This window comes from Mobula hypostoma, chromosome 7, assembly GCF_963921235.1.
Source record: "Mobula hypostoma chromosome 7, sMobHyp1.1, whole genome shotgun sequence".
Lineage (NCBI taxonomy): Eukaryota > Metazoa > Chordata > Chondrichthyes > Myliobatiformes > Myliobatidae > Mobula > Mobula hypostoma.
Genome location: NC_086103.1, coordinates 185,465,033 through 185,490,829, shown reverse-complemented (window position 1 = coordinate 185,490,829; position 25,797 = coordinate 185,465,033). Strand labels below are relative to the sequence as shown.

The 25,797-nt window shown below is 44.9% G+C and overlaps 2 protein-coding genes across 2 annotated transcripts in view; one reads left to right on the top strand and one right to left on the bottom strand.

The window, feature by feature from the left end:
- Positions 1-11,837, top strand: part of rnf169 (ring finger protein 169) — a 59,183-nt gene extending 47,346 nt beyond the window's left edge. The window contains exon 6 of the mRNA XM_063054743.1: positions 5,699-11,837. Coding sequence (XP_062910813.1) covers positions 5,699-6,748 — 1,050 coding nt within the window. The 3' untranslated portion in view covers positions 6,749-11,837. The remainder of the gene's footprint in view (positions 1-5,698) is intronic.
- Positions 11,838-20,680: 8,843 nt separating this feature from the next.
- xrra1 (X-ray radiation resistance associated 1) overlaps positions 20,681-25,797 on the bottom strand; it is a 50,666-nt gene continuing 45,549 nt past the window's right edge. Inside the window, exon 10 of the mRNA XM_063052989.1 lies at positions 20,681-21,542. Coding sequence (XP_062909059.1) covers positions 21,337-21,542 — 206 coding nt within the window. The 3' untranslated portion in view covers positions 20,681-21,336. The remainder of the gene's footprint in view (positions 21,543-25,797) is intronic.

Genomic DNA, 25,797 nt, shown 5'->3' with positions numbered 1-25,797 from the left:
GGATTTTTTATTTAAAGTATTAGAAAAATATGGGTTAGGAGTAGCTTTTATAAACTGGATTAAAACCATAAACACTAATCCTAATGCTAAAGTAGTGACAAATAGTCAAATTTCAACACCATTCCAGTTAAAAAGGTCAACTAGACAAGGTTGTCCCTTATCACCTGCTTTATTTCTACTGGTGATAGAGCCATTAGCAGAACTAATTAGAATTGATTCAGATATTAAGGGTTTTAGAGTTAATCAGGAGGAATATAAGATTAATTTATTTGCTGATGATGTTTTGACTTATTTAACAAACCCACTGCATTCGTTACGTAAACTATCTTCTTGATTGGAAGAATATGGGAAAGTATCAGGGTATAAAATAAATTGGGATAAAAGTGAAATTTTACCTTTTACTAAAGGAGACTATAGTCAATGTCGATTAGCAACCCAATTTAGATGGCTGATAAATGGTATGAAGTGTTTAGGTATAAGACTTGATAATGATAAAAAGAATTTATATAAATTTAATTATTTACCACTATTGAAAAAAATTCAAGAAGATCTTGGACAAATGGATGATATTACCAATAACATTAGTGGGTAGAGTCAATGTTGTAAAAATGAATATATTTCCTAGATTTCAGTATTTATTCCAAACACTACCAATACAACTGCCACAGAAATTTTTTCAAGAGTTAAATAAATGTGTGAGGAAATTTCTTTGGAAAGGTAAGATGTCAAGAATATCATTGGAAAAATAGACATGGAAATTTGAATTAGGAGGATTACATCTTCCAAATTTTAAGAATTATTATAAAGCAAATCAACTTAGATTTATTGCATCTTTCTTTGACGAGTGCAGTGTAGGTTCACAAGGTTAATTCCCGGGATGGCAGGATTGTCATATGTCGAAAGATTGGAGCGACTGGGCTTGTATACTCTGGAATTTAGAAGGCTGAGAGGGGATCTTATTGAAACATATAAGATTATTAAGGGATTGGACACGCTGGAGGCAGGAAGCATGTTCCCGCTGATGGGTGAGTCCCGAACCAGAGGCCACAGTTTAAGAATTAGGGGTAGGCCATTTAGAACGGAGTTGAGGAAAAACTTTTTCACCCAGAGAGTGGTGGATATATGGAATGCTCTGCCCCAGAAGGCTGTGGAGGCCAAGTCTCTGGATGCTCTCAAAAAAGAGATGGATAGAGCTCTTAAAGATAGCGGAATCAAAGGTTATGGGGATAAGGCAGGAACTGGATACTGATTGTGGATGATCAGCCATGATCACAGTGAATGGCGGTGCTGGCTCGAAGGGCCAAATGGCCTACTCCTGCACCTACTGTCTATTGTCTATTGAACGAAAACCGGCATGGATTAGAATAGAATTAGATAAGATAGGAGAAAATATACCCGAAGATTTTATATATAAATGGGAATCTAAATGGCTACGGGAAAAGAAAGAATCTCATATATTAAAACATTTGATTGATCTATGGAATAAGATAAATGTTGATGATGAAATAAAGAAATGTTTATTAGCAAGGGGACCTTTGATCCAAAACAGACTTATTCCTTTTACAATGGACAATCAACTTTTATATAATTGGTACCAAAAAGGGATTAGATGTATAGGAGACTGTTATGAAGGAGGTATATTGATGTCAGTTGAACAATTAAAGAATAAATATAAAATATCAAATAACACTTTCTTTTGTTACCTTCAATTAAGGACTTACTTAAGAGACAAACTGGGTCAAACAATGTTTTTGCCGAAATCTAAAAGAAATTGAAATTTTAATTCAAAAAGGAAAAATTTTAAAAATTATTTCTTTTATGTATAATCTGATTCAAAAACAGACATTTAAACAAGGAATTCACAAGACAAGACAAAAATGGGAAACGGATTTGAGTATTAATATTGATGAAACAAATTGGTCAAGACTATGTCTTGACAGTATGACAAATACAATAAATGTTTGACTCAGATTAGTACGATATAATTTTTTACAACAATTATATATCACACCGCAAAAAATAAATAGATTAAATTCAAACTTATCTGATCAATGTTTTCAGTGTAATCAAGAAATTGGTACTTTTTTACATTCTACTTGGTCTTGTTCCAAAATTCAACCTTTTAGGATAAATTTAAGAGTTTTATTGGAACAAATTACTGGAACTCAACTTCCACATAACCCTACATTATTTTTATTAGGTGACATTGAAGGGATAAAACCGAAACTTAAACTGAATAAATACCAGAAAGGATTTATAAAAATCGCACTGGCAGTAGCCAAGGAGGCTATAGCAGTTACTTGGCAATCGCATTCGTATTTAAGTATGGATCGTTGGAATAATGAAATTTTTAGCTGTATTCCACTTGAAAAAATTACTTATAATTTAAGAGATAAATATGATACATTTTTGAATACTTGGCACCCTTATTTACAAAAGATAGGTTGGCATATCTAGGTGCTCCGATGATAAAGATGTCGGTCCTTTGGGGAAAGTAACAAATAAATATATTAAATTTATCTCGAATCCCATGGAGCATAGAACCATAGAACCATAGAAACTACAGCACAGAAACAGGCCCTTTGGCCCTTCTTGGCTGTGCCAAACCATTTTCTGCCTAGTCACACTGACCTGCACACGGACCATATCCCTCCATACACCTCCCATCCATGTATCTGTCCAATTTATTCTTAAATGTTAAAAAAGAACCTGCATTTACCACCTCGTCTGGCAGCTCATTCCATACTCCCACCACTCTCTGTGTGAAGAAGCCCCCGCTAATGTTCCCTTTAAACTTTTCCCCCCTCACCCTTAACCCATGTCCTCTGGTTTTTTTCTCCCCTTGCCTCAGTGGAAAAAGCCTGCTTGCATTCACTCTATCTATACCCATCATAATTTTATATACCTCTATCAAATCTCCCCTCATTCTTCTACGCTCCAGGGAATAAAGTCCTAACCTATTCAACCTTTCTCTGTAACTGAGTTTCTCAAGTCCCGGCAACATCCTTGTAAACCTTCTCTGCACTCTATCAACCTTATTTATATCCTTCCTGTAATTTGGTGACCAAAACTGAACACAATACTCCAGATTCGGCCTCACCAATGCCTCATACAACCTCATCATAACATTCCAGCTCTTATACTCAATACTTCGATTAATAAAGGCCAATGTACCAAAAGCTCTCTTTACGACCCTATCTACCTGTGACGACACTTTTAGGGAATTTTGTATCTGTATTCCCAGATCCCTCTGTTCCACTGCACTCATCAGTGCCTTACCATTAACCCTGTATGTTCTACGTTGGTTTGTCCTTCCAACGTGCAATACCTCACACTTGTCAGTATTAAACTCCATCTGCCATTTTTCAGCCCATTTCTCCAGCTGGTCCAAGTCCCTCTGCAGGCTCTGAAAACCTTCCTCACTGTCTACTACACCTCCAATCTTTGTATCATCAGCAAACTTGCTGATCCAATTTACCACATTATCATCCAGATCATTGATATAGATGACAAATAACAATGGACCCAGCACTGATCCCTGTGGCACGCCACTAGTCACAGGCCTCCACTCAGAGAAGCAATTTTCTACCACCACTCTCTGGCTTCTTCCATCGAGCCAATGTCCAATCCAATTTACCACCTCTCCATGTATACCTAGCGACTGAAATTTTCCTAACTAACCTCCCATGCGGGACCTCGTCAAAGGCCTTACTGAAGTCCATGTAGACAATATCCACTGCCTTCCCTTCATCCACTTTCCTGGTAACCTCCTCGAAAAACTCCAACAGATTGGTCAAACATGACCTACCACGCACAAAGCCATGTTGACTCTCCCTAATAAGCCCCTGTCTATCCAAATGCTTGTAGATTCTGTCTCCTAGTACTCCCTCCAATAACTTACCTACTACTGACGTTAAACTCACCGGCCTATAATTTCCCGGATTACTTTTCGATCCTTTTTTAAACAACGGAACAACATGAGCCACTCTCCAATCCTCCGGCACTTCACCCGTAGACAGCGACATTTTAAATATTTCTGCCAGGGCCCCCGCAATTTCAACACTAGTCTCCTTCAAGGTCCGAGGGAACACTCTGTCAGATCCTGGGGATTTATCCACTTTAATTTTCCTCAAGACAGCAAGCACCTCCTCCTTTTCAATCTGTACAGTTTCCATGGTCTCACTACTTGATTCCCTCAATTCCATAGATTTCATGCCAGCTTCCTTAGTAAATACAGACGCAAAAAACCTATTTAAGATCTCCCCCATTTCCTTTGGTTCCTTCATGTGGAGACCTTCCAATATCCAGGCAGTCTTTCTTTCTTTTTTTTTCTTTTTCTTTTCTTTTAGGTAGGGGTATATTTTGGGGGGAAGGGTTAAGGGGAGGGGGGAGGGTAGATATTATTATTTCATGTAATCAAGTTTGAAAACTCAAAAAAAAAATTATATATAAAAAAAAAATATGGCCGGAGTCCAGCAGCAAAAAGTTCAATGTCTGGGCTTCAAAACACGTTCCTGGATCGTAGTATGACCAGGATTGCACCATCTGTTGTTAACCAGAACAGTAAGCACCCAACTCCTTTACACTTACCGCTCTCAGTGCACTTCCGGTCAGCCCGAACGGTCTGGAAGCCCTCCATGGAAACATTTTGGTCGGGTATGTCCTCGTGCAGCCACATTTCAGTAAAACACATAACACTGCACTCCCGAAATGTTCTCTGACTCCTGGCTAGCGCCGTCAAGTTGTCCATTTTATTACCCAGCGATCTCACATTGCCCATGATGAGAGAGGGGAGACACGGCTTATAACTCCTCTTCTCCATAAGTCTCTGTTGTCTCGACCCGGTCCTTTTTCCTCACCTTTTTGATCGCCCTCTGCATCCTCTGTGTATTTTCCTCCTGATTTGAGCCAGGATGTCCACTGCTCTGTTCGCTAAACCAGCCGGCATGAGCGCAATCAGCTGGTCCCTGGAATAAACAATGCAACCATACTGCTGCCCCGCTAATGAAACGTGTCCGGATGTAACTATTTCCAGTGCTAAAAACCCAAATAAAACTCTCCACCGGCATGTTAGAGAGGGTGCAGCTTCAACATGTTACCATGAAAAAAAAACAAAATAACGTAAGTTAAAAAAAGTAAGAAAACTAGTTGGAGCGGCTGTAACAGGCTGCACGCACGACCGGTGCATGCGCACTAGATAATTTGTTAATTTACTAGTGGTAATATTATTTTATGTGCTCTATGTCTGAGTGCATCTTATCCTGTTGTGCACCTTGGTCCGAGAAATATCTCGTTTGGCAGTATACACGTGTAGAGTTGAATGACAACAGACTGAACTTGAAGAGAAGGATTAGATTGATCTTGGTGTTGGTTAAAATGTGGGCTGAAGGACCCCATACTGTGCTGTCTTCTGTTCAGGACATTAAAGTGGAAAATGACATTAAATCAAACCTGATTTGGATTCATTCCACTGTCGTTCACTCCATTCAAATTTCAAAGCCCAACTTTAGATGGCTCCTTTTCTCCTTCTGTTACTAATCTCAACTTTATCATGTAATGATCACTATTACCTTTTTTACTTTCCCATGTTGATGGTTGGAAGGAAGATTATTCCGGTATTTCAGTAGTGATCTGGGGGACTTCGAACTTATTTGTGGCTGACCTCTCACATCTCCCTCTCTCACCATTTTTCTTTCAGGGACCTTCGCAGACCTTTGGCACTAATGCGCTCAACATCCTGTCCTCCTCGGAAAACAGCCGCCCCAGCTCAGCGCCCAACCTCAGCATCGACAAGCGCCTTTCAGCGGAATCCTCGGCATCAGAGCCGGTAAAGTGGGACCGGTCGACCAGCCCCGACAGCAATGACAGCATCTCGGAGGAGCTCAACCACTTCAAGCCTATCATCTGCTCACCCTGTACACCGCCCAAGAAGCTACCGGACGGTAGGCTCCTCAAGCCCAGGATCATTAAATCAACGCCCCGGAACCTGTACAGCCACCTGCATAAGGCAGTGACCACCTACGAGGTGAGCCCCAAGATCCTGGAGAAGTGGGGGCAGATCCTTCAGGACCGGCACAAGGGGAAGACTGCTTCCAAGGGTACCCTGACTTCCGAAGAGGAGGAGGACGATGAGCGGTCTGGCCGGCCGGTACCTGAATGTGACATCCCAGAGGTGGAGACCGCCACCGCCTCACACCCCCGCACCTCTCCTGGGCTCAGCCAGCTGGAATCACGAACCTCGCCCTGGCCTGTGGACTGCTCAGACTTTGCAGAGGTGCCGGACTCGGTGCTGGAGAATCTGGAGTGGGAATCAGTAGGGGGCAGTGCCGGGGCAAGCCCCCTTCAAAACCAGAGTGCAGAGCGGAAGCAGAATGGGGCTCTCCACCAGACCCCCACTTGTCCCGGGCGGAGGGCCTGCAAGGGCGGAGTCACCAACGCCAGCGGTGGCGGGCAGGACCGCCCATCCTCTCGGTCACGCCCACACCACAGCAGGAAGCGTCGCTGCAAGACCAAGCACGCGGCAGTGGAGGCCAGCAAACGGCCGAGGCTGAGCCCGACGAGGAATGCCAGCAAGGTGGGCATGGCACTGACCAGTGACTCGGACCAGGCCCGGCAGGAGGATGAGGATCGGAAGCTGGCTCAGAGACTGCAGCGCCGGTTCGACCTGGAGCGGACCACGGTCAACCGGAGGAAGGGCAGTAAGGACAGTTACCCACTGCGGACAAAGGTCATCTCCAACACCGACTAGCAGGGGCGGCATTGCTCTCCTCGCGCCCCCAGCTCTTCCCGTCGCTGTTCCGTGTATAGCCATTACAGGAAAATACAGCCCTGCAGTGCACACTCTCCTTACAAGCTGTGGTCTTGATGCTTTGCCTATGAGCTCATCCGTTGATTGTGCCCGTCGCCCCAGACAATCGAATTCTGCTGTTCAGTGGGCAGTGCTTGCTGATGGTACACACTCCGACCAGGAGGAGTGGTGTGAAGCAACAGTACCTCACAAATCACGTACCAGCCCTGCCTGTACTTTATTTTTTATACAGGGGAACAATTTCACTTTTTAAATATTGTACATTTCTCTTGGGTTCCAACAGGGAGTGGCTGGATGGTGTGTGAATCCTACCCCATCCGGTACCTGGTGAGGGTTTGTCTAAGCCCATTCCTGTTGGGGTTGGTTAATGGAGAGCTGTGGTGTTCTGGCAGCTGTTTGGGAAAGGTCGGTACCTGTGTCAGGCACAGGTATAAGATTAGAGAGACCTAAAAAAGACCCGGGAAGTAACTTTACACAGAGGGTAGTGAGCTGCCGGAGGAAGTGGTCAAGGTCGGTCCAGTTGCAGGATTTAAGCGGCATTTGGATAGGTTCATGGAGGGGAGGGCCTTGGAGGGTTATGGGCCAAACACAGACAACTAGCAGGAAGGAGTCTGTGGTCGGCGTCGACAGGTTGGACCGAGGGGCCTGTTTCATGGTATGACTATTGACAGGGCTAAAAAGCTGACACAGTAGCCTAATGCTATTACAGCGCCAGTGACCCAGGTTCAATTCCTGACGCTGTCTGTAGGAGTTTGTATGCTCTCCCCGTGACTACATGGGTTTCCTCCGGGTGCTCCGGTTTCCTCCCACATTCCAAAGATGTACGGGGTAGTTGATGAATTGATTACATGGGTGTGAGTGGGTGGCGTGGGAGGTCCATATCACTACACAGCAAAATAATCTCAATCAGCTCCGGATGCTGATGGTGGTATCTGAGCTCTCCTGTGGGCAAATCTACAGCACTGTCCCCCACTATCTCTCCCACTCCCACCAAAATATGTTGGTTATCCATCGTATCCAACAATGATAGGAGACCTGTGTGGGAGAGTTCTTAAAGTGGAAAAGCTGTTACACTGGGCAGTTCCACTCTCTCGACCTTGGGTTCCAGGTCCAGAGGTGTGAGTAGTCATCACCACTGGGGTCTTTCTTGGTGCCTTTTCATGCCCTTTGCTCTCCACAGAGTATTGCAGAACCGCCTCTGGGCCATTGGATCTCACTGTAGATCTCATCTGCCCAGTCTGTCAGAGCTGACTTTGTATGCTACTCAGGCACCTCCCTATCTCACCAGGGTATGAGGCCACCTGCTACCCTCACCTGTCGAATGTGGCCACTGTCGCACGCAGACAGCTACTTGGAGCCAAAGGTGAGTGAGCTGCCCCACAATGGACCCGTCAAGTCCTTTCAACAGGCTTACTGTCCCTCCCTGGACACCCCATACACCACCAAAATATACTACTCTCTTTAAGGGTTGAGGAGACCCCAGGCCACTTTGCCTGTCCTGCTCTGAAACTACAAGCATACTAACAGTTAACTAAAAACCCACATGGTGCGATAAATGACGGGAGTGAAACTTGTGCACCCTACCATCCCTGCCCTTTGAAATCCACAGAAGATTTATTAACACAGGTATTTTTAAGGTTGTTTAAAATGATCCACTTGCCACAGTTTCCTCTGGGATTCCTGACTGGATTTGGCTTGGTATGGTTTGCCTCATAGGTGCTCTCTAATGCTTTTTCAGCTGAGAAACATTTGTACTATTACCAGAAGTTGGTTCAGCAGGGTACCTTATTCTGAACTGATTTTAAAATGAGCTGCTTGGTTAATGCTGTGAGTATAGTAATGCAGTGTGTGTGAGCCTGAGGAGATCCTCCATTGTGGGCCAGCAACAATATAATCTTTGTGTTTGGACACCACAATTTTAGTCATAGATCAGCACGGGGATAGGCCCAGCTAAGCCATGCTGACTACCAATCGTCCATTTATGCTAATCCTGTTTTATTGTCCTCTGTTCCCATCAGCTCCCCCCAGATTCTACCCCTCATACCAGGGGCAAATTGGATGTAGCAGGAAATAGGAGCATCCGGTGGGAAACCCACACAATCAGAATCAAATTTAATTTTACTGGCAGATGTTGTGAAATTAGTTGTTTTTTAAGCACCAGTACATTGCAATATGTAATTTAAAAATATAAATTACAGAAAGAAATATATAAATTGAATTAAATAAGTTGTGCAAAAAGAGCAAAAATAATGTGAGGTAGTCTACGTGGATTCATTGTCCATTCAGGAATCTGATGGCAGAGGGGAAGAAGCTGTTCCTAAATGTTGAGTGTGTGCCTTCAAGCTCCTGTACCTCCTTCTTGATGGTAGTAATGAGAAGAGGGCAGATCCTGAATGATAGTGGTCCTTAATGATGGATGCCGCCTTTTTGACACACTGCCTTTGATGCTGGGGAGGCAAGTGCCCATGATGGAGCTGCTTTTTCTGATCCAGTGCAGTGGCCCCTCCATACCAGACACAGAGAACGTGCAAACTCCACACAGACGATGCCCGAGGTCAGGATTGAACTGGGATCTCTGGTGCTGAGAGACAGTGACACTACCCGCTGTACTAAGTGCCATCTTATTTACTGCATCAGTTTCACCAGTACTCAATTCCAGCTCATGCCTGATGAGCAGGGGACTGTAAGACTCCCTGTTCTCGCCATCTCGACCAGTTCAGAATCTTCACTTGTACAGTGGACTGGTTGGAATAATCAAATGACCGTGGAAAGTGGAATACTTGCCTCACTTCCAGTACAGTCCTAAAGCCAGGGACAGGCTCGGACAGGATTTCGTAGTAGTGCCCACTACTCTCTGTTGGGACATTTGTTCCATTGTTCTGCAGCCAGTGCAAAGTGGACGTCTCTTTCGTTTATTGCAGCAGGTCAGCCTGAATGTAGGCTGTTCTGGTGTGGGAGACTGACACAGCAGCTTTAATGGCTTGGTGGCAGGCTCCATCGGTCTGTGACCCTAGAACAAGGGGAAGCACTGAGCTGCGTGCCTCAAGAAGCCGAGAAAGGAGAGGAGCCCAGGTTCTTTGCACTGCGCTCACTTACACCCACTGTGCTGACTGGTATAATGGGGTGGTGGGTGCTGATCAGCAGGTGGCTGGGAACATGTATTAGTACTTTGAGATTTCATGGAACTTCCCATGCAAAAACTACCGCTTTCCGTCTCTGTCATGCATTTAACTGCCTCTTGTGTACACGTCTTCTTTATTTTTAGAGTTACAGCGTGGAACAGGCCCTTCTGATCCTTTGAGCCACACTGCCCAGCAACACACTGATTTAACCCTAGGCTAATCACATTGAGCAATTAACCTGCTAACCAGTACATTATGGACTGTGGGAGGAAACCAGAACGCCCAGGGTAAGCCCACACACAAAGGGGAAGGAACATACAAACTTGCTTACAGAGGACGCTAGAATTGAACTCTGATGCCCCAAGTTGTAATAACGTCACATTAACCACTATGCTACAGTGGCACTCCAATACTGATACCTGATGAAGGGAGCTGGCCCAAGATGTCAGGTCTTTATTCCTCTCCATAGATGCTGCTTGACCTGCTGTGTTTCTCCGGCATTTTGTGTGTGTTGCTCTGGATTTCTAGCATCTGCAGAATCTCTTGTTTTCTTGTTTATACCTGGTACTTGTGGGGTTCTTCATTTAAATTCTGGCACTTTGAGCTACATGTTTCCTGTATTGGCTTCTACACTGGATTGGAAATTGTGGACAAGCGCTCATTTTTTCTAACATTGGGGAAGACGTTAAGACTTTTTGTCTGAAAGCAGTGTGGGACAAATGAAACCAGAGAATATTTTATTAATTCACTTTATACTAAACCCAGTAAAGCACTTGAATCCTCCAAGCCCATTTTAATTCTTTAAAGGAAAAATATTTGCCAAAGATATAAGTAAAAACAATGTTAAGCAATATAGTCTGTAAGAATTTTCAGGAAAGCAAAACCTCAGGCACAAAACTGACGACTGCACAGATGGAATTTTATGCTAAGATTTGTTGCCAAAACTGAGTCAGTTTAAGGTATTGTGTATAAAGAGACACTTTGTTCTGGACTTTCTGATTTACCCGTCATTATGGATAACAAATGAGACATCTGCCCTCACTTCCCATCCTGTGTGTGGGTCAGAGGTTGATGTAGTGCACTACAGTAATACCCAGGTGGGCAAAGAGTGTGTCCTTGGCGAGTAATTACAACACAAGATCATGGTGGCTGTGTTATAACTGAACTTTCCAGTGTATGATAAACTGACATTTTAGTGCACAATTACAAGATGGCCAGAGAGAAGTGCTTGAAACACTACTGCAGTCCACCAGCTAGAATCACAGCGATCCTGGGTCCTGGGTGCAGTCCTTAAGACATAGAAGTAGAATTACGCCATTCAGTCCATGGAGTCTGCTCTTCCATTCTATCATGACTGATTTATTATCCCTCTCAACCCCAATCTCCTGCCTTCTACCTGTTATCTTTGACACCTAGACTAATCAAGAACCTATCATTCTCCATTTTAAATACACCTATTGATTTGGCCTCCACAGCCATCTGTAGCAATGAATTACACAGATTCACCACCCCCTAAGAAATTCTCCTTATCTCTGTTGTAAAGGGATGTCCTTGTATTCCGAGGCTGTGCCCTCTGGTCCTAGACTCCCCACTACAGGACACATCCTCTCTATCAAGACCTTTCACTATCCGAAAGGTTTCAATTAGATCCCCCCTCATTCTTCTAAACCCCCATCAGTACAGGCCCAGAACAATCAAACACTATGTTAACTTTCATTCCTCTAGCTGAGTGGCAGTGGCAGCTGTTTGTTGAGGTGAGGGGATGATTGGGATTACTGTGTGGGTGTTTGAGGTGAGAGGATGATTGGGATTACTGTATGGGTGTTTGTTGAGGTGAGGGGATGATTGGGATTACTGTATGGGTGTTTGAGGTGAGAGGATGATTGGGATTACTGTGTGGGTGTTTGTTGAGGTGAGGGGATGATTGGGATTACTGGATGGGTGTTTGAGGTGAGGGGATGATTGGGATTACTGTATGGGTGTTTGAGGTGAGGGGATGATTGGGATTACTGGATGGGTGTTTGAGGTGAGGGGATAATTGGGATTACTGGATGGGTGTTTGAGGTGAGGGGATGATTGGGATTACTGTGTGGGTGTTTGTTGAGGTGAAGGGATGATTGGGATTACTGTGTGGGTGTTTGTTGAGGTGAGGGGATGATTGGGATTACTGTGTGGGTGTTGAGGTGAGGGGATGATTGGGATTACTGTGTGGGTGTTGAGGTGAGGGGATGATTGGGATTACTGTGTGGGTGTTTGAGGTGAGGGGATGATTGGGATTACTGTGTGGGTGTTTGTTGAGGTGAGGGGATGATTGGAATTACTGTGTGGGTGTTTGTTGAGGTGAGGGGATGATTGGGATTACTGTGTGGGTGTTTGAGGTGAGGGGATGATTGGGATTACTGTGTGGGTGTTTGAGGTGAGGGGATGATTGGGATTACTGTGTGGGTGTTTGAGATGGGGATGATTGGGATTACTGTGTGGGTGTTGAGGTGAGGGGATGATTGAGATTACTGTGTGGGTGTTTGAGGTGAGGGGATGATTGGGATTACTGTGTGGGTGTTTGAGGTGAGGGGATGATTGGGATTACTGTGTGGGTGTTTGTTGAGGTGAAGGGATGATTGGGATTACTGTGTGGGTGTTTGTTGAGGTGAGGGGATGATTGGGATTACTGTGTGGGTGTTTGTTGAGGTGAGGGGATGATTGGGATTACTGTGTGGGTGTTTGTTGAGGTGAGGGGATGATTGGGATTACTGTGTGGGTGTTTGTTGAGGTGAGGGGATGATTGGGATTACTGTGTGGGTGTTTGAGGTGAGGGGATGATTGGGATTACTGTATGGGTGTTTGAGATGAGAGGATGATTGGGATTACTGTGTGGGTGTTTGTTGAGGTGAGGGGATGATTGGGATTACTGTGTGGGTGTTTGAGATGGGGATGATTGGGATTACTGTGTGGGTGTTTGTTGAGGTGAAGGGATGATTGGGATTACTGTATGGGTGTTTGTTGAGGTGAGGGGATGATTGGGATTACTGTGTGGGTGTTTGAGGTGAGAGGATGATTGGGATTACTGTGTGGGTGTTTGAGGTGAGGGGATGATTGGGATTACTGTGTGGGTGTTGAGGTGAGGGGATGATTGGGATTACTGTATGGGTGTTTGTTGAGGTGAGGGGATAATTGGGATTACTGTATGGGTGTTTGAGGTGAGGGGATGATTGGGATTACTGTGTGGGTGTTTGAGGTGAGGGGATGATTGGGATTACTGTGTGGGTGTTTGAGGTGAGGGGATGATTGGGATTACTGTGTGGGTGTTTGTTGAGGTGAGGGGATGATTGGGATTACTGTGTGGGTGTTTGTTGAGGTGAGGGGATGATTGGGATTACTGTATGGGTGTTTGAGGTGAGGGGATGATTGGGATTACTGTGTGGGTGTTTGTTGAGGTGAGGGGATGATTGGGATTACTGTATGGGTGTTTGTTGAGGTGAGGGGATGATTGGGATTACTGTATGGGTGTTTGAGGTGAGGGGATGATTGGGATTACTGTGTGGGTGTTTGAGGTGAGAGGATGATTGGGATTACTGTGTGGGTGTTTGAGGTGAGAGGATGATTGGGATTACTGTGTGGGTGTTTGAGGTGAGAGGATGATTGGGATTACTGTGTGGGTGTTTGTTGAGATGAGGGGATGATTGGGATTACTGTGTGGGTGTTGAGGTGAGGGGATGATTGGGATTACTGTATGGGTGTTTGAGGTGAGGGGATGATTGGGATTACTGTGTGGGTGTTTGAGGTGAGGGGATGATTGGGATTACTGTGTGGGTGTTTGAGGTGAGGGGATGATTGGGATTACTGTGTGGGTGTTTGAGGTGAGGGGATGATTGGGATTACTGTGTGGGTGTTTGAGGTGAGGGGATGATTGGGATTACTGTGTGGGTGTTTGAGATGAGGGGATAATTGGGATTACTGGATGGGTGTTTGAGGTGAGGGGATGATTGGGATTACTGTATGGGTGTTTGAGATGAGGGGATAATTGGGATTACTGGATGGGTGTTTGAGGTGAGGGGATGATTGGGATTACTGTATGGGTGTTTGAGGTGAGGGGATGATTGGGATTACTGTGTGGGTGTTTGAGGTGAGGGGATGATTGGGATTACTGTGTGGGTGTTTGAGGTGAGAGGATGATTGGGATTACTGTGTGGGTGTTTGAGGTGAGGGGATGATTGGGATTACTGTGTGGGTGTTTGAGGTGAGGGGATGATTGGGATTACTGTGTGGGTGTTTGAGGTGAGGGGATGATTGGGATTACTGTATGGGTGTTTGAGGTGAGAGGATGATTGGGATTACTGTGGGTGTTTGTTGAGGTGAGGGGATGATTGGGATTACTGGATGGGTGTTTGAGGTGAGGGGATGATTGGGATTACTGTGTGGGTGTTTGTTGAGGTGAGGGGATGATTGGGATTACTGTGTGGGTGTTTGAGATGGGGATGATTGGGATTACTGTGTGGGTGTTTGAGGTGAGGGGATGATTGGGATTACTGGATGGGTGTTTGAGGTGAGGGGATGATTGGGATTACTGTATGGGTGTTTGAGCTGAGAGGATGATTGGGATTACTGTGTGGGTGTTTGAGGTGAGGGGATGATTGGGATTACTGTATGGGTGTTTGAGGTGAGGGGATGATTGGGATTACTGTGTGGGTGTTTGTTGAGGTGAGGGGATGATTGGGATTACTGTGTGGGTGTTTGTTGAGGTGAGGGGATGATTGGGATTACTGTGTGGGTGTTTGAGATGAGAGGATGATTGGGATTACTGTGTGGGTGTTGAGGTGAGGGGATGATTGGGATTACTGTGTGGGTGTTTGAGATGAGGATGATTGGGATTACTATATGGGTGTTTGAGGTGAGGGGATGATTGGGATTACTGTATGGGTGTTTGAGGTGAGGGGATGATTGGGATTACTGTGTGGGTGTTTGAGATGGGGATGATTGGGATTACTGTGTGGGTGTTTGAGGTGAGGGGATGATTGGGATTACTGTGTGGGTGTTTGTTGAGGTGAGGGGATGATTGGGATTACTGTGTGGGTGTTTGTTGAGGTGAGGGGATGATTGGGATTACTGTGTGGGTGTTTGAGGTGAGGGGATGATTGGGATTACTGTGTGGGTGTTTGAGGTGAGGGGATGATTGGGATTACTGTATGGGTGTTTGAGGTGAGGGGATGATTGGGATTACTGTATGGGTGTTTGTTGAGATGAGGGGATGATTGGGATTACTGTGTGGGTGTTTGAGGTGAGGGGATGATTGGGATTACTGTATGGGTGTTTGTTGAGGTGAGGGGATGATTGGGATTACTGTGTGGGTGTTTGTTGAGGTGAGGGGATGATTGGGATTACTGTGTGGGTGTTTGAGATGGGGATGATTGGGATTACTGTGTGGGTGTTTGTTGAGGTGAGGGGATGATTGGGATTACTGTGTGGGTGTTTGAGATGGGGATGATTGGGATTACTGTGTGGGTGTTTGTTGAGGTGAGGGGATGATTGGGATTACTGTGTGGGTGTTTGAGGTGAGGGGATGATTGGGATTACTGTGTGGGTGTTTGAGGTGAGGGGATGATTGGGATTACTGTGTGGGTGTTTGAGGTGAGAGGATAATTGGGATTACTGGATGGGTGTTTGAGGTGAGGGGATGATTGGGATTACTGTGTGGGTGTTTGAGATGGGGATGATTGGGATTACTGTGTGGGTGTTTGTTGAGATGAGGGGATAATTGGGATTACTGGATGGGTGTTTGAGGTGAGGGGATGATTGGGATTACTGTATGGGTGTTTGAGGTGAGGGGATGATTGGGATTACTGTGTGGGTGTTTGAGGTGAGGGGATGATTGGGATTACTGTGTGGGTGTTTGAGGTGAGAGGATGATTGGGATTACTGTGTGGGTGTTTGAGGTGAGGGGATGATTGGGATTACTGTGTGGGTGTTTGAGGTGAGGGGATGATTGGGATTACTGTGTGGGTGTTTGAGGTGAGAGGATGATTGGGATTACTGTGTGGGTGTTTGTTGAGGTGAAGGGATGATTGGGATTACTGTATGGGTGTTTGAGGTGAGGGGATGATTGGGATTACTGTGTGGGTGTTTGTTGAGGTGAGGGGATGATTGGGATTACTGTGTGGGTGTTTGTTGAGATGAGGGGATAATTGGGATTACTGGATGGGTGTTTGAGGTGAGGGGATGATTGGGATTACTGTGTGGGTGTTTGAGATGAGGATGATTGGGATTACTGTGTGGGTGTTGAGGTGAGGGGATGATTGGGATTACTGTATGGGTGTTTGAGGTGAGAGGATGATTGGGATTACTGTGTGGGTGTTTGTTGAGGTGAAGGGATGATTGGGATTACTGTATGGGTGTTTGTTGAGGTGAGGGGATAATTGGGATTACTGGATGGGTGTTTGAGGTGAGGGGATGATTGGGATTACTGTATGGGTGTTTGAGGTGAGGGGATGATTGGGATTACTGTGTGGGTGTTTGAGGTGAGGGGATGATTGGGATTACTGTGTGGGTGTTTGAGGTGAGAGGATGATTGGGATTACTGTGTGGGTGTTTGTTGAGGTGAAGGGATGATTGGGATTACTGTATGGGTGTTTGAGGTGAGGGGATGATTGGGATTACTGTGTGGGTGTTTGTTGAGGTGAGGGGATGATTGGGATTACTGTGTGGGTGTTTGTTGAGATGAGGGGATAATTGGGATTACTGGATGGGTGTTTGAGGTGAGGGGATGATTGGGATTACTGTGTGGGTGTTTGAGATGAGGATGATTGGGATTACTGTGTGGGTGTTTGAGATGAGGGGATGATTGGGATTACTGTATGGGTGTTTGTTGAGGTGAGGGGATGATTGGGATTACTGTGTGGGTGTTTGTTGAGGTGAGGGGATAATTGGGATTACTGGATGGGTGTTTGAGGTGAGGGGATGATTGGGATTACTGTATGGGTGTTTGTTGAGGTGAGGGGATGATTGGGATTACTGTATGGGTGTTGAGGTGAGGGGATGATTGGGATTACTGTATGGGTGTTGAGGTGAGGGGATGATTGGGATTACTGTATGGGTGTTTGAGATGGGGATGATTGGGATTACTGTATGGGTGTTTGAGGTGAGGGGATGATTGGGATTACTGTGTGGGTGTTTGAGATGAGAGGATGATTGGGATTACTGTGTGGGTGTTGAGGTGAGGGGATGATTGGGATTACTGTATGGGTGTTTGAGATGGGGATGATTGGGATTACTGTATGGGTGTTTGAGGTGAGGGGATGATTGGGATTACTGTGTGGGTGTTGAGGTGAGGGGATGATTGGGATTACTGTATGGGTGTTTGAGATGGGGATGATTGGGATTACTGTATGGGTGTTTGAGGTGAGGGGATGATTGGGATTACTGTGTGGGTGTTTGAGATGAGAGGATGATTGGGATTACTGTGTGGGTGTTGAGGTGAGGGGATGATTGGGATTACTGTGTGGGTGTTTGTTGAGGTGAGGGGATGATTGGGATTACTGTATGGGTGTTTGAGGTGAGGGGATGATTGGGATTACTGTGTGGGTGTTTGTTGAGGTGAGGGGATGATTGGGATTACTGTGTGAGTGTTTGTTGAGGTGAGGGGATGATTGGGATTACTGTGTGGGTGTTTGAGATGGGGATGATTGGGAGTACTGTGGGTGTTTGAGATGAGGGGATGATTGGGATTACTGTGTGGGTGTTGAGGTGAGGGGATGATTGGGATTACTGTATGGGTGTTTGAGGTGAGGGGATGATTGGGATTACTGTGTGGGTGTTTGACCATAAGCATAGGAGCAGAACCTTTGCACCTCGCATTTTTGCATTTCCTGCCTGTTTCGAAAATCGTCTATTCCTGCTACCAAAGCGCATGGCCATACACTTCCCTACGCTATATTCCATCTGTCACTTCTTTTTCTGTTCTCCTATGCTTCGATTGATTATTTTAACATCACAATTTTATCACCACTATTTGAGTGAGGTGAATGGCAAAATCTGGACTGGAATTGGCAGTGGTAAGGGGCACCACTTTGAAGATGAAGTGGGCAGTGCTCCCTCACCCAGTCAGGAGTTCATAATTTGTCTCAGATTCCAAGTTGAATGTATCCTTGGAATTTGTTAGATGTACCAAATGGAATCTGTTTTCAAGTGATTAGGGAGCTCCTGCTGAGAATCCCTTTTAACCCCCAGTTTTGATTAATTGAATCTTTATTAGAACCTGCGTTGTTTTCTGAAGGTAGCCCCAACTGTTCTGTTCTTTGACAGTTCCCCGTAACATAGAACAGTGTAGGTCCTTCAACATTTAACCTACTCCAAGATCAATCTAATTCTTCCCTCCCACATAAGCCTCCATGTTTCTATCATCCATCAGCCTTTCTCAGAATTTCTTAAATGTCCCTAATAAAAAAAACTACCTCTAACATCCACCCCCACCCCGTACATTCCTCCAGTCACCCCAAAATAATGCCCTCTCGTATTAGCCATTTCGGCACTAAAAAAAAAGTCTCTGGATGTCCACTTGATTGATGCCTCTTAGCACCTTGTACACCTCTACTATTCTGCTGTGAAGGACTGTTGCATTGCCTACATAAAGTAACTGCACTTTAAAAGTCTTGGAAGTTTTTTAAAATCAAAATTCTGAGTTCTGACAAGCGCTTGAGAAATGCAAGAAAGTCTGTAGGCACAGCTACCAGTAGGGGAACTAGGGAATGGGCAGTGCTGTTGTTGCTGGAGTTTAGCAATATGAGGGGTAACATCCCCCATCTGCACTGCCTCAGAATTGCACACTGCTCATGTGTTGATACAATATCTGCATCGCGTCTGTTTTTAAAGCTCCTAATGGTCTGGTACCGAAGTATATCATAGAATCATTTTCGTTTATAATCCTGCTCAAGCTTCCACATCTTCTTCTATGGGTCCCTTAAATTTAAACAATCTCCCTCAAAATATAATTGGCAGGTCAGCTTTTTTGAACTACACTCCTAAATTGTGGAATTCAATACCTAAAACTAAGCGATACAGACTCAATTGACACTTTTAAACACCAGCTCAAAACCTATTTATTTAACCTTGCTTTTAACTAACATAATTTTGTCTTTTAGTTTCATGTTTGCACTTTATCCCATTATAAAGTTCTTTGTACTACATCATCTATATGAAAGGTGCTCTATTAGTAAGCAAGTTGTTATTATTATTAACTAAGATCCTGGGGTCTGCCCATTGAAGTGCTGAGAGTCAGCCCAGCCCTGTTTAGTTGCTACACAGTGACCATAAGATATGGGGGCAGAATTAGGCCATTACATCATGACTGATTTATTTTCCCTCTCAACCCCATTCTCCAGCCTTCTACCCATAATCTTTAATTAATTAATTAATTTCTTAATTAATCAAGAACTCAACCACCTCCGCTTTAAATGATCGGACAAAGTCAGCATGGATTTGTGAAAGGAAAATCATGTCTGACGAATCTCATAGAATTTTTTGAGGATGTAACTAGTAGAGTGGATAGGGGAGAACCAGTGGATGTGGTATATTCGGATTTTCAAAAGGCTTTTGACAAGGTCCCACACAGGAGATTAGTGTGCAAACTTAAAGCACACGGTATTGGGGGTAAGGTATTGGTGTGGGTGGAGAATTGGTTAGCAGACAGGAAGCAAAGAGTGGGAATAAACGGGACCTTTTCAGAATGGCAGGCGGTGACTAGTGGGGTACCGCAAGGCTCAGTGCTGGGACCCCAGTTGTTTACAATATATATTAATAACTTGGATGAGGGAATTAAATGCAGCATCTCCAAGTTTGCAGATGTCACGAAGCTGGGTGGCAGTGTTAGCTGTGAGGAGGATGCTAAGAGGATGCAGGGTGACTTGGATAGGTTGGGTGAGTGGGCAAATTCATGGCAGATGCAATTTAATGTGGATAAATGTGAAGTTATCCACTTTGGTGGCAAAAATAGGAAAACAGATTATTATCTGAATGGTGGCCGATTAGGAAAAAGGGAGGTGCAACGAGACCTGGGTGTCATTATACACCAGTCATTGAAAGTGGGCATGCAGGTACAGCGGGCGGTGAAAAAGGCGAATGGTATGCTGGCATTTATAGCGAGAGGATTCGAGTACAGGAGCAGGGAGGTATTACTGCAGTTGTACAAGGCCTTGGTGAGACCACACCTGGAGTATTGTGTGCAGTTTTGGTCCCCTAATCTGAGGAAAGACATCCTTGCCATAGAGGGAGTACAAAGAAGGTTCACCAGATTGATTCCTGGGATGGCAGGACTTTCATATGAAGAAAGACTGGATGAACTGGGCTTGTACTCGTTGGAATTTAGAAGATTGAGGGGGGGATCTGATTGAAACGTATAAAATCCTAAAGGGATTGGACAGGCTAGATGCAGGAAGATTGTTCCCGATGTTGGGGAAGTCCAGAACGAGGGGCCACAGTTTGAGAATAGAGGGGAAGCCTTTTAGGACCGAGATGAGGAAAAACTTCTTCACACAGAGAGTGGTGAATCTGTGGAATTCTCTGCCACAGGAAACAGTTGAGGCCAGTTCATTGGCTACATTTAAGAGGGAGTTAGATATGGCCCTTGTGGCTACGGGGGTCAGGGGGTATGGAGGGAAGGCTGGGGCGGGGTTCTGAGTTGGAGGATCAGCCATGATCATAATAAATGGCGGTGCAGGCTCGAAGGGCCGAATGGCCTACTCCTGCACCTATTTTCTATGTTTCTAAATATATGCAATGACTTGGCCTCCACAGCGCCTGTGGCAATAAATTCCACAGATTCAACACCCTTTGGCTAAAGACATTTTTCCTCACCCCACATTTCAAGGCTGAAGTGAGCTAAGTTTATCATTTTGTCGAAAAGGTAGCATTCCCAGCAATGCCTTAAAAACTAAATATTCTTAAAGATTAGTTTTATTTGTGATAGTTAGATACAGTAAAATGTTTGTGTTAACAACCAACACAGTCTGAGGATGTGCTGGGGGCAGTCCGCAAGTGTTGTAACACATCCGACGTGAACCTTGGATTAAAAACGTAAGAATTTGATAAACCTATGAACCTCCCTGAAACCAATCCCTAGTTTGGCTTGCTCATTGCAAACCGCCCTAAAACACGGCAGTACTATGAAAAAGAAAATTAGAAAACTGAAGCCAAATTAAGTTTGTCATTAAGCTTCCTTTCCATGAGTTTTCTCCACATCAGCAGTTTGGTTGCTTGTACTCCCAATGGTATGGGACCTCCAAGGAGAATGAAATCAGTTTCTCAAGTAACTGGAGTTTAAAAAAATGTGATCTTCACACATTTATGGATTATAAAAGCAATCAGTTGGTAGCAGAGGGTCTGGGAAGGACAGATGTTGGGAACCATTAATACAGCCCTTCAGAAGTCCATCCTACTAGAGTTGGCACTCAGTGTGTCCTGTTCTGGTCGCTCACTCCTGAGGTCTTTGCACTGCTCATACAGCCTGTTCATGTTGGCCGCCAGTCGCTCGCGCAGCTCCGTGTATTTCAGCTGTAGGTCCCTCAGTAGAGCCACGGCCTCATCGTACTCCTGCCTGGTGACACCCTTACCCTGCAGGACATGAGCTGTGTGGAATGGCAAAGTTTCCCAGTTAGTGGCACGAATAATCCTAGGGTATGTTAGAGTGCAGGGATTTACTGGGATAGTGTGAGTGAGAACACTTCAGTTGGAGAGAAAGGTTGAATAGGTTAGGACTTTATTCCCTGGAGCGTACAAGAATGAAGGGAGATTTGATAGAGGTATATAGACAGGATAAATGCAAGCAGACTTTTCCACTGAGGTCGGGTGATATTAGAACTAGAGGTAATGGGTTAAGGGTGAAAGGTGAAATGTTTAAAGGGATTCTCTTCATTCAGAGGGTGGTGAGAATGTGAACGAGCTGTCTGGAAGCGGTGGATATGCGTTCAATTTCAACATTTAAGAGAATATTGGATAAATACATGGATGGGGGGGGGGGTATGGAGAGCTGTTGTCCAGTTGCAGGTCAGTGGGACGAGGCAGCTTAATAGTTTGGCATGAACTAGATTGGCCAAAGGGCCAAATTCTCTGATGTAGTGCTCTATGACTATGTTTTATAAGGACCTTCAGTAAAGGGGTGAGTTAGGACTTCTTCTTGAGGAAATGCAGGTAAGGAGGAAAGTTAAAAGTGGTTGACCAACATGAGAAGGAACCTATGATATTTGAAGCAAAGGGAAAGGACAAAGAAATTCACAAAGCCAAAGGACAGCTGTAAATGAATAACCCATCCTGCCCCATCTAATTTATTTTTTCGCTCTTGTAGATCTTGTTTCCCTTTGGTCCTCAAGCAATACAGCAAGGTAGACAATGAGATGTTTCCACTGCTGAGAGAGTCCCGAATAAGGGAACATGTTTACACTGTTAGGAGGCAGTGATTTAACATTGAGGATAAAGTTTGTCAATCTCCAGAATTCTCAACCTACAGAGTTGTTGAGATTGGATCATTGGTCGAGATTTCAGATTCAGAATTATTTATGTGTATGTCGAATGTTAACAACCAACATAGCATGTCCACAATGCTCTGCAGAACAACACAAGCAGCAACAAAACTAAACAACAGCAGCAAAACAAACCTCTTTCCCTCCCCGCCCAGTACACAGAGGCAGACCTTCACTCCAGGACAGGCCATCTCTGGGCCTCCAGATGCTGGACCCCCAACCTCCAGTCCCTGGCCCAGACTTGCAGTCTCAACCTTTCAATCTCTGGACTTGAACTTTCAGGTAAGTTATTGAAAGGTTGGGGAATTGAGGGCCTGTGGGGATCTGACAAGTGACAAGATCAAGCCTGGAATTGATTATAGTGAACGGCAAGGCAGGCTACTCTTGCCCCTATTCTCCTCGGTAAGGCCAGTTTTGCGTTCAGAGTTTCTTACAGAATTCGCCTTTGATCATCTTGTTATCCTGTTCCTTCCACCCACCACCAGCAATTGAAAGGATCTATAAAAGATAAAATTCTGTAGGTTCTGGATATCTGAAATAATTAATACTCAGGATTTATCTTAATTTAAAGATCAATTCCATTAAGCCCACTCTGTCCAATTACACCCATGTGACCAAAGAACCTACTAACCATGTCTTTGGAATGTGAGGGGAAATCTACACAGTCATGGGGAAAACATACAAATTCCTTACAGACAGCAGTAGGAATTGAACCTGGGTTGCTAGCACCATAATAGTGTTAGGCTAACCAGTCAGCTAACATGCTGTCCAATGTCAAGCAGTGTGAAGGGAGAAACAGCATTGTCTGTCAATAGTGTTTCCTCAGACACTCTGCATTCCCTCTCAAGTATCTCAGTAACTTCTAATTCCCACTCTCAGAATAACCCAGCAGACCTCCTGAAGAGAAATTCCATGCCTGTGTAAAGACCAGATAATCTTCTTGTGCCATGGCTGGCCGGCTCAGAGGAGCAGCTGGCAGTACTTCAGGACTGGTTTACAGGCCATGATCAAACCTGAGTGTTAGAAGCCCTAAATTATAAGGATTAGTTAGAAAGGCATGTTAAACAGGTTTGTGTGTGCCTGCATTTTGGGAACTGGGATGTCGAATTTAGGGTTCACCGGAGTATATTTAGTTACAGATCCTTCCAGGAACACCTAGTGCTCAGTTGAAATGTGTTGTTTTGTGCTAGGAGTACAATGCCAGATGAAAAAATCACTACAAGCTATAAATAAATTGTGTGAATAGTGGAAAAGTGTGTATGGAACCGGAGGAGATGGCAGAGGTACTTAATGAATACTTTGCTTCAGTATTCACTACGGAAAAGGATCTTGGCAATTGTAGAGATGACTTACAGTGACATGCAAAAGTTTGGGCACCCGTGGTCAAAATTTCTGTTGCTGTGAATAGCTAAGCGAGTAAAAGATTAACTAATTTCCAAAAGACATAAAGTTAAAGATGACACATTTCTTTAATATTTTAAGCAAGAAAACGTTTTTATTTCCATCTGATTTTATTTCACACGCATCTGCTCTCAACCCATCCTCCCGCCACCCCACTAGGAATAGGGTTCCCCTTGTCCTCACCTACCACCCAACCAGCCTCCAGGTCCAAAGTATGATTCTCCGTAACTTCCGCCACCTCCAACTGGATCCCACCACCAAGCAAATCTTCTCTCCCCACCTCTTTCTGCTTTCCACAGGGATCGCTCCCTAAGCGACTCACTTGTCCATTCATCCCCCCCCCCCCCATCCCTTCCCACCGATCTCCCTCCTGGCACTTAACCTTGTAAACAGAACAAGTGCTACACATGCCCTTAAACTTCCTCCCTCACCACCATTCAAGGACCCAGATAGTCCTTCCAGGTGAGGCGACACTTCACCTGTGAGTCGGCTGGGGTGATATACTGCATCCGGTGCTCCCGATGCAGCTTATATATTGGCGAGATCCAACGCAGGCTGGGAGACCATTTCGCTGAACACCTACGCTCTGTCCACCAGAGAAAGCAGGATCTCCCAGTGGCCACACATTTTAATTCCACATCCCATTCCCATTCTGACATGTCTATCCACGGCCTCCTCTACTGTGGAGATGAAGCCACACTCAGGTTGGAGGAACAACACCTTATATTCCGTCTGGGTAGCCTCCAACCTGATGGCATGAACAATGACTTCTCTAACTTCCATTAATGCCCCACCTCCCCTTTGAACCCCATCATTATTTATTTATTTTTTCTCTTTTTTTCTCCCTCTGTCCCTCTCACTATAACTCCTTGCCCATCCTCTGGGCCTCCCATCCCATGATCCACTCCCTTCTCCAGCCTCATATATCTTTTGCCAATCAACTTTCCAGCTCTTAGGTCCATACCTCCCCCTCCTGTCTTCTCCTATCATTTCGGATCTCCCCCTCCCCCTCCCCCTCCCCCTCCCACTTTCAAATCTCTGTCTCTTCTTTCAGTTAGTCCTGATGAAGAGTCTCAGCCCGAAACGTTGGCTGTACCTCTTTCTATAGATGCTGCCTGGCCTGCTGCGTTCACCAGCATTTTTTATGTGTGTTGCTTGAATTTCCAGCATCTGCCAATATCCTCGTGTTTTTATTTCCATCTTTGACAGTATCAAAATAACAATAAAGGAAAAGGGACCGAAGCAAAAGTTTGGGCACCCTGCATGGTCAGTGCTTAGTAACACCCCCTTTGGCAAGTATCACAACCTATAAATGCTTTCTGTAGCCAGCTAAGAGTCTTTCAATTCTTGTTTGGGGGATTTTCACCCATTCTTCCTTGCAAAAGGCTTCTAGTTCTGTGAGATTCTTGGGCCGTCTTGCATGCACTGTTCTTTTGAGATCTATCCACTGATTTTCGATGATGTTTAGGTCGGAGGACTGTGAGGGCCATGGCAAAACCTTCAGCTTGTGCCTCTTGAGGTAGTCCATTGTGGATTTTGAGGTGTGTTTCGGATCACTATCCTGTTGTAGAAGCCATCCTCTTTTCACCTTCGGTTTTTTTACAGACGGTGTGATGTTTGCTTCCAGAATTTGCTGGTATTTAATTGAATTCATTCTTCCATCTACCAGTGAAATGTTCCCTGTGCCACTGGCTGCAACACAAGCCCAAAGCATGATCGATCCACCCCCGTGTTTAACAGTTGGAGAGGTATTCTTTTCATGAAATTCTGCACCCTTTTTTCTCCATACACACCTTTGCTCACTGCGACCAAAAAGTTCTATTCAAAAGGTTCAAAGGAACATCTAAACAAGCCTGATGCATTTTGGAAACAAGTCATGTGGACTGATGAAGTTAAAATAGAACTAAAAAGGGGGGTGTTACTAAGTACTGCCATGCAGGGTGCCCAAACTTTTGCTTCAGGC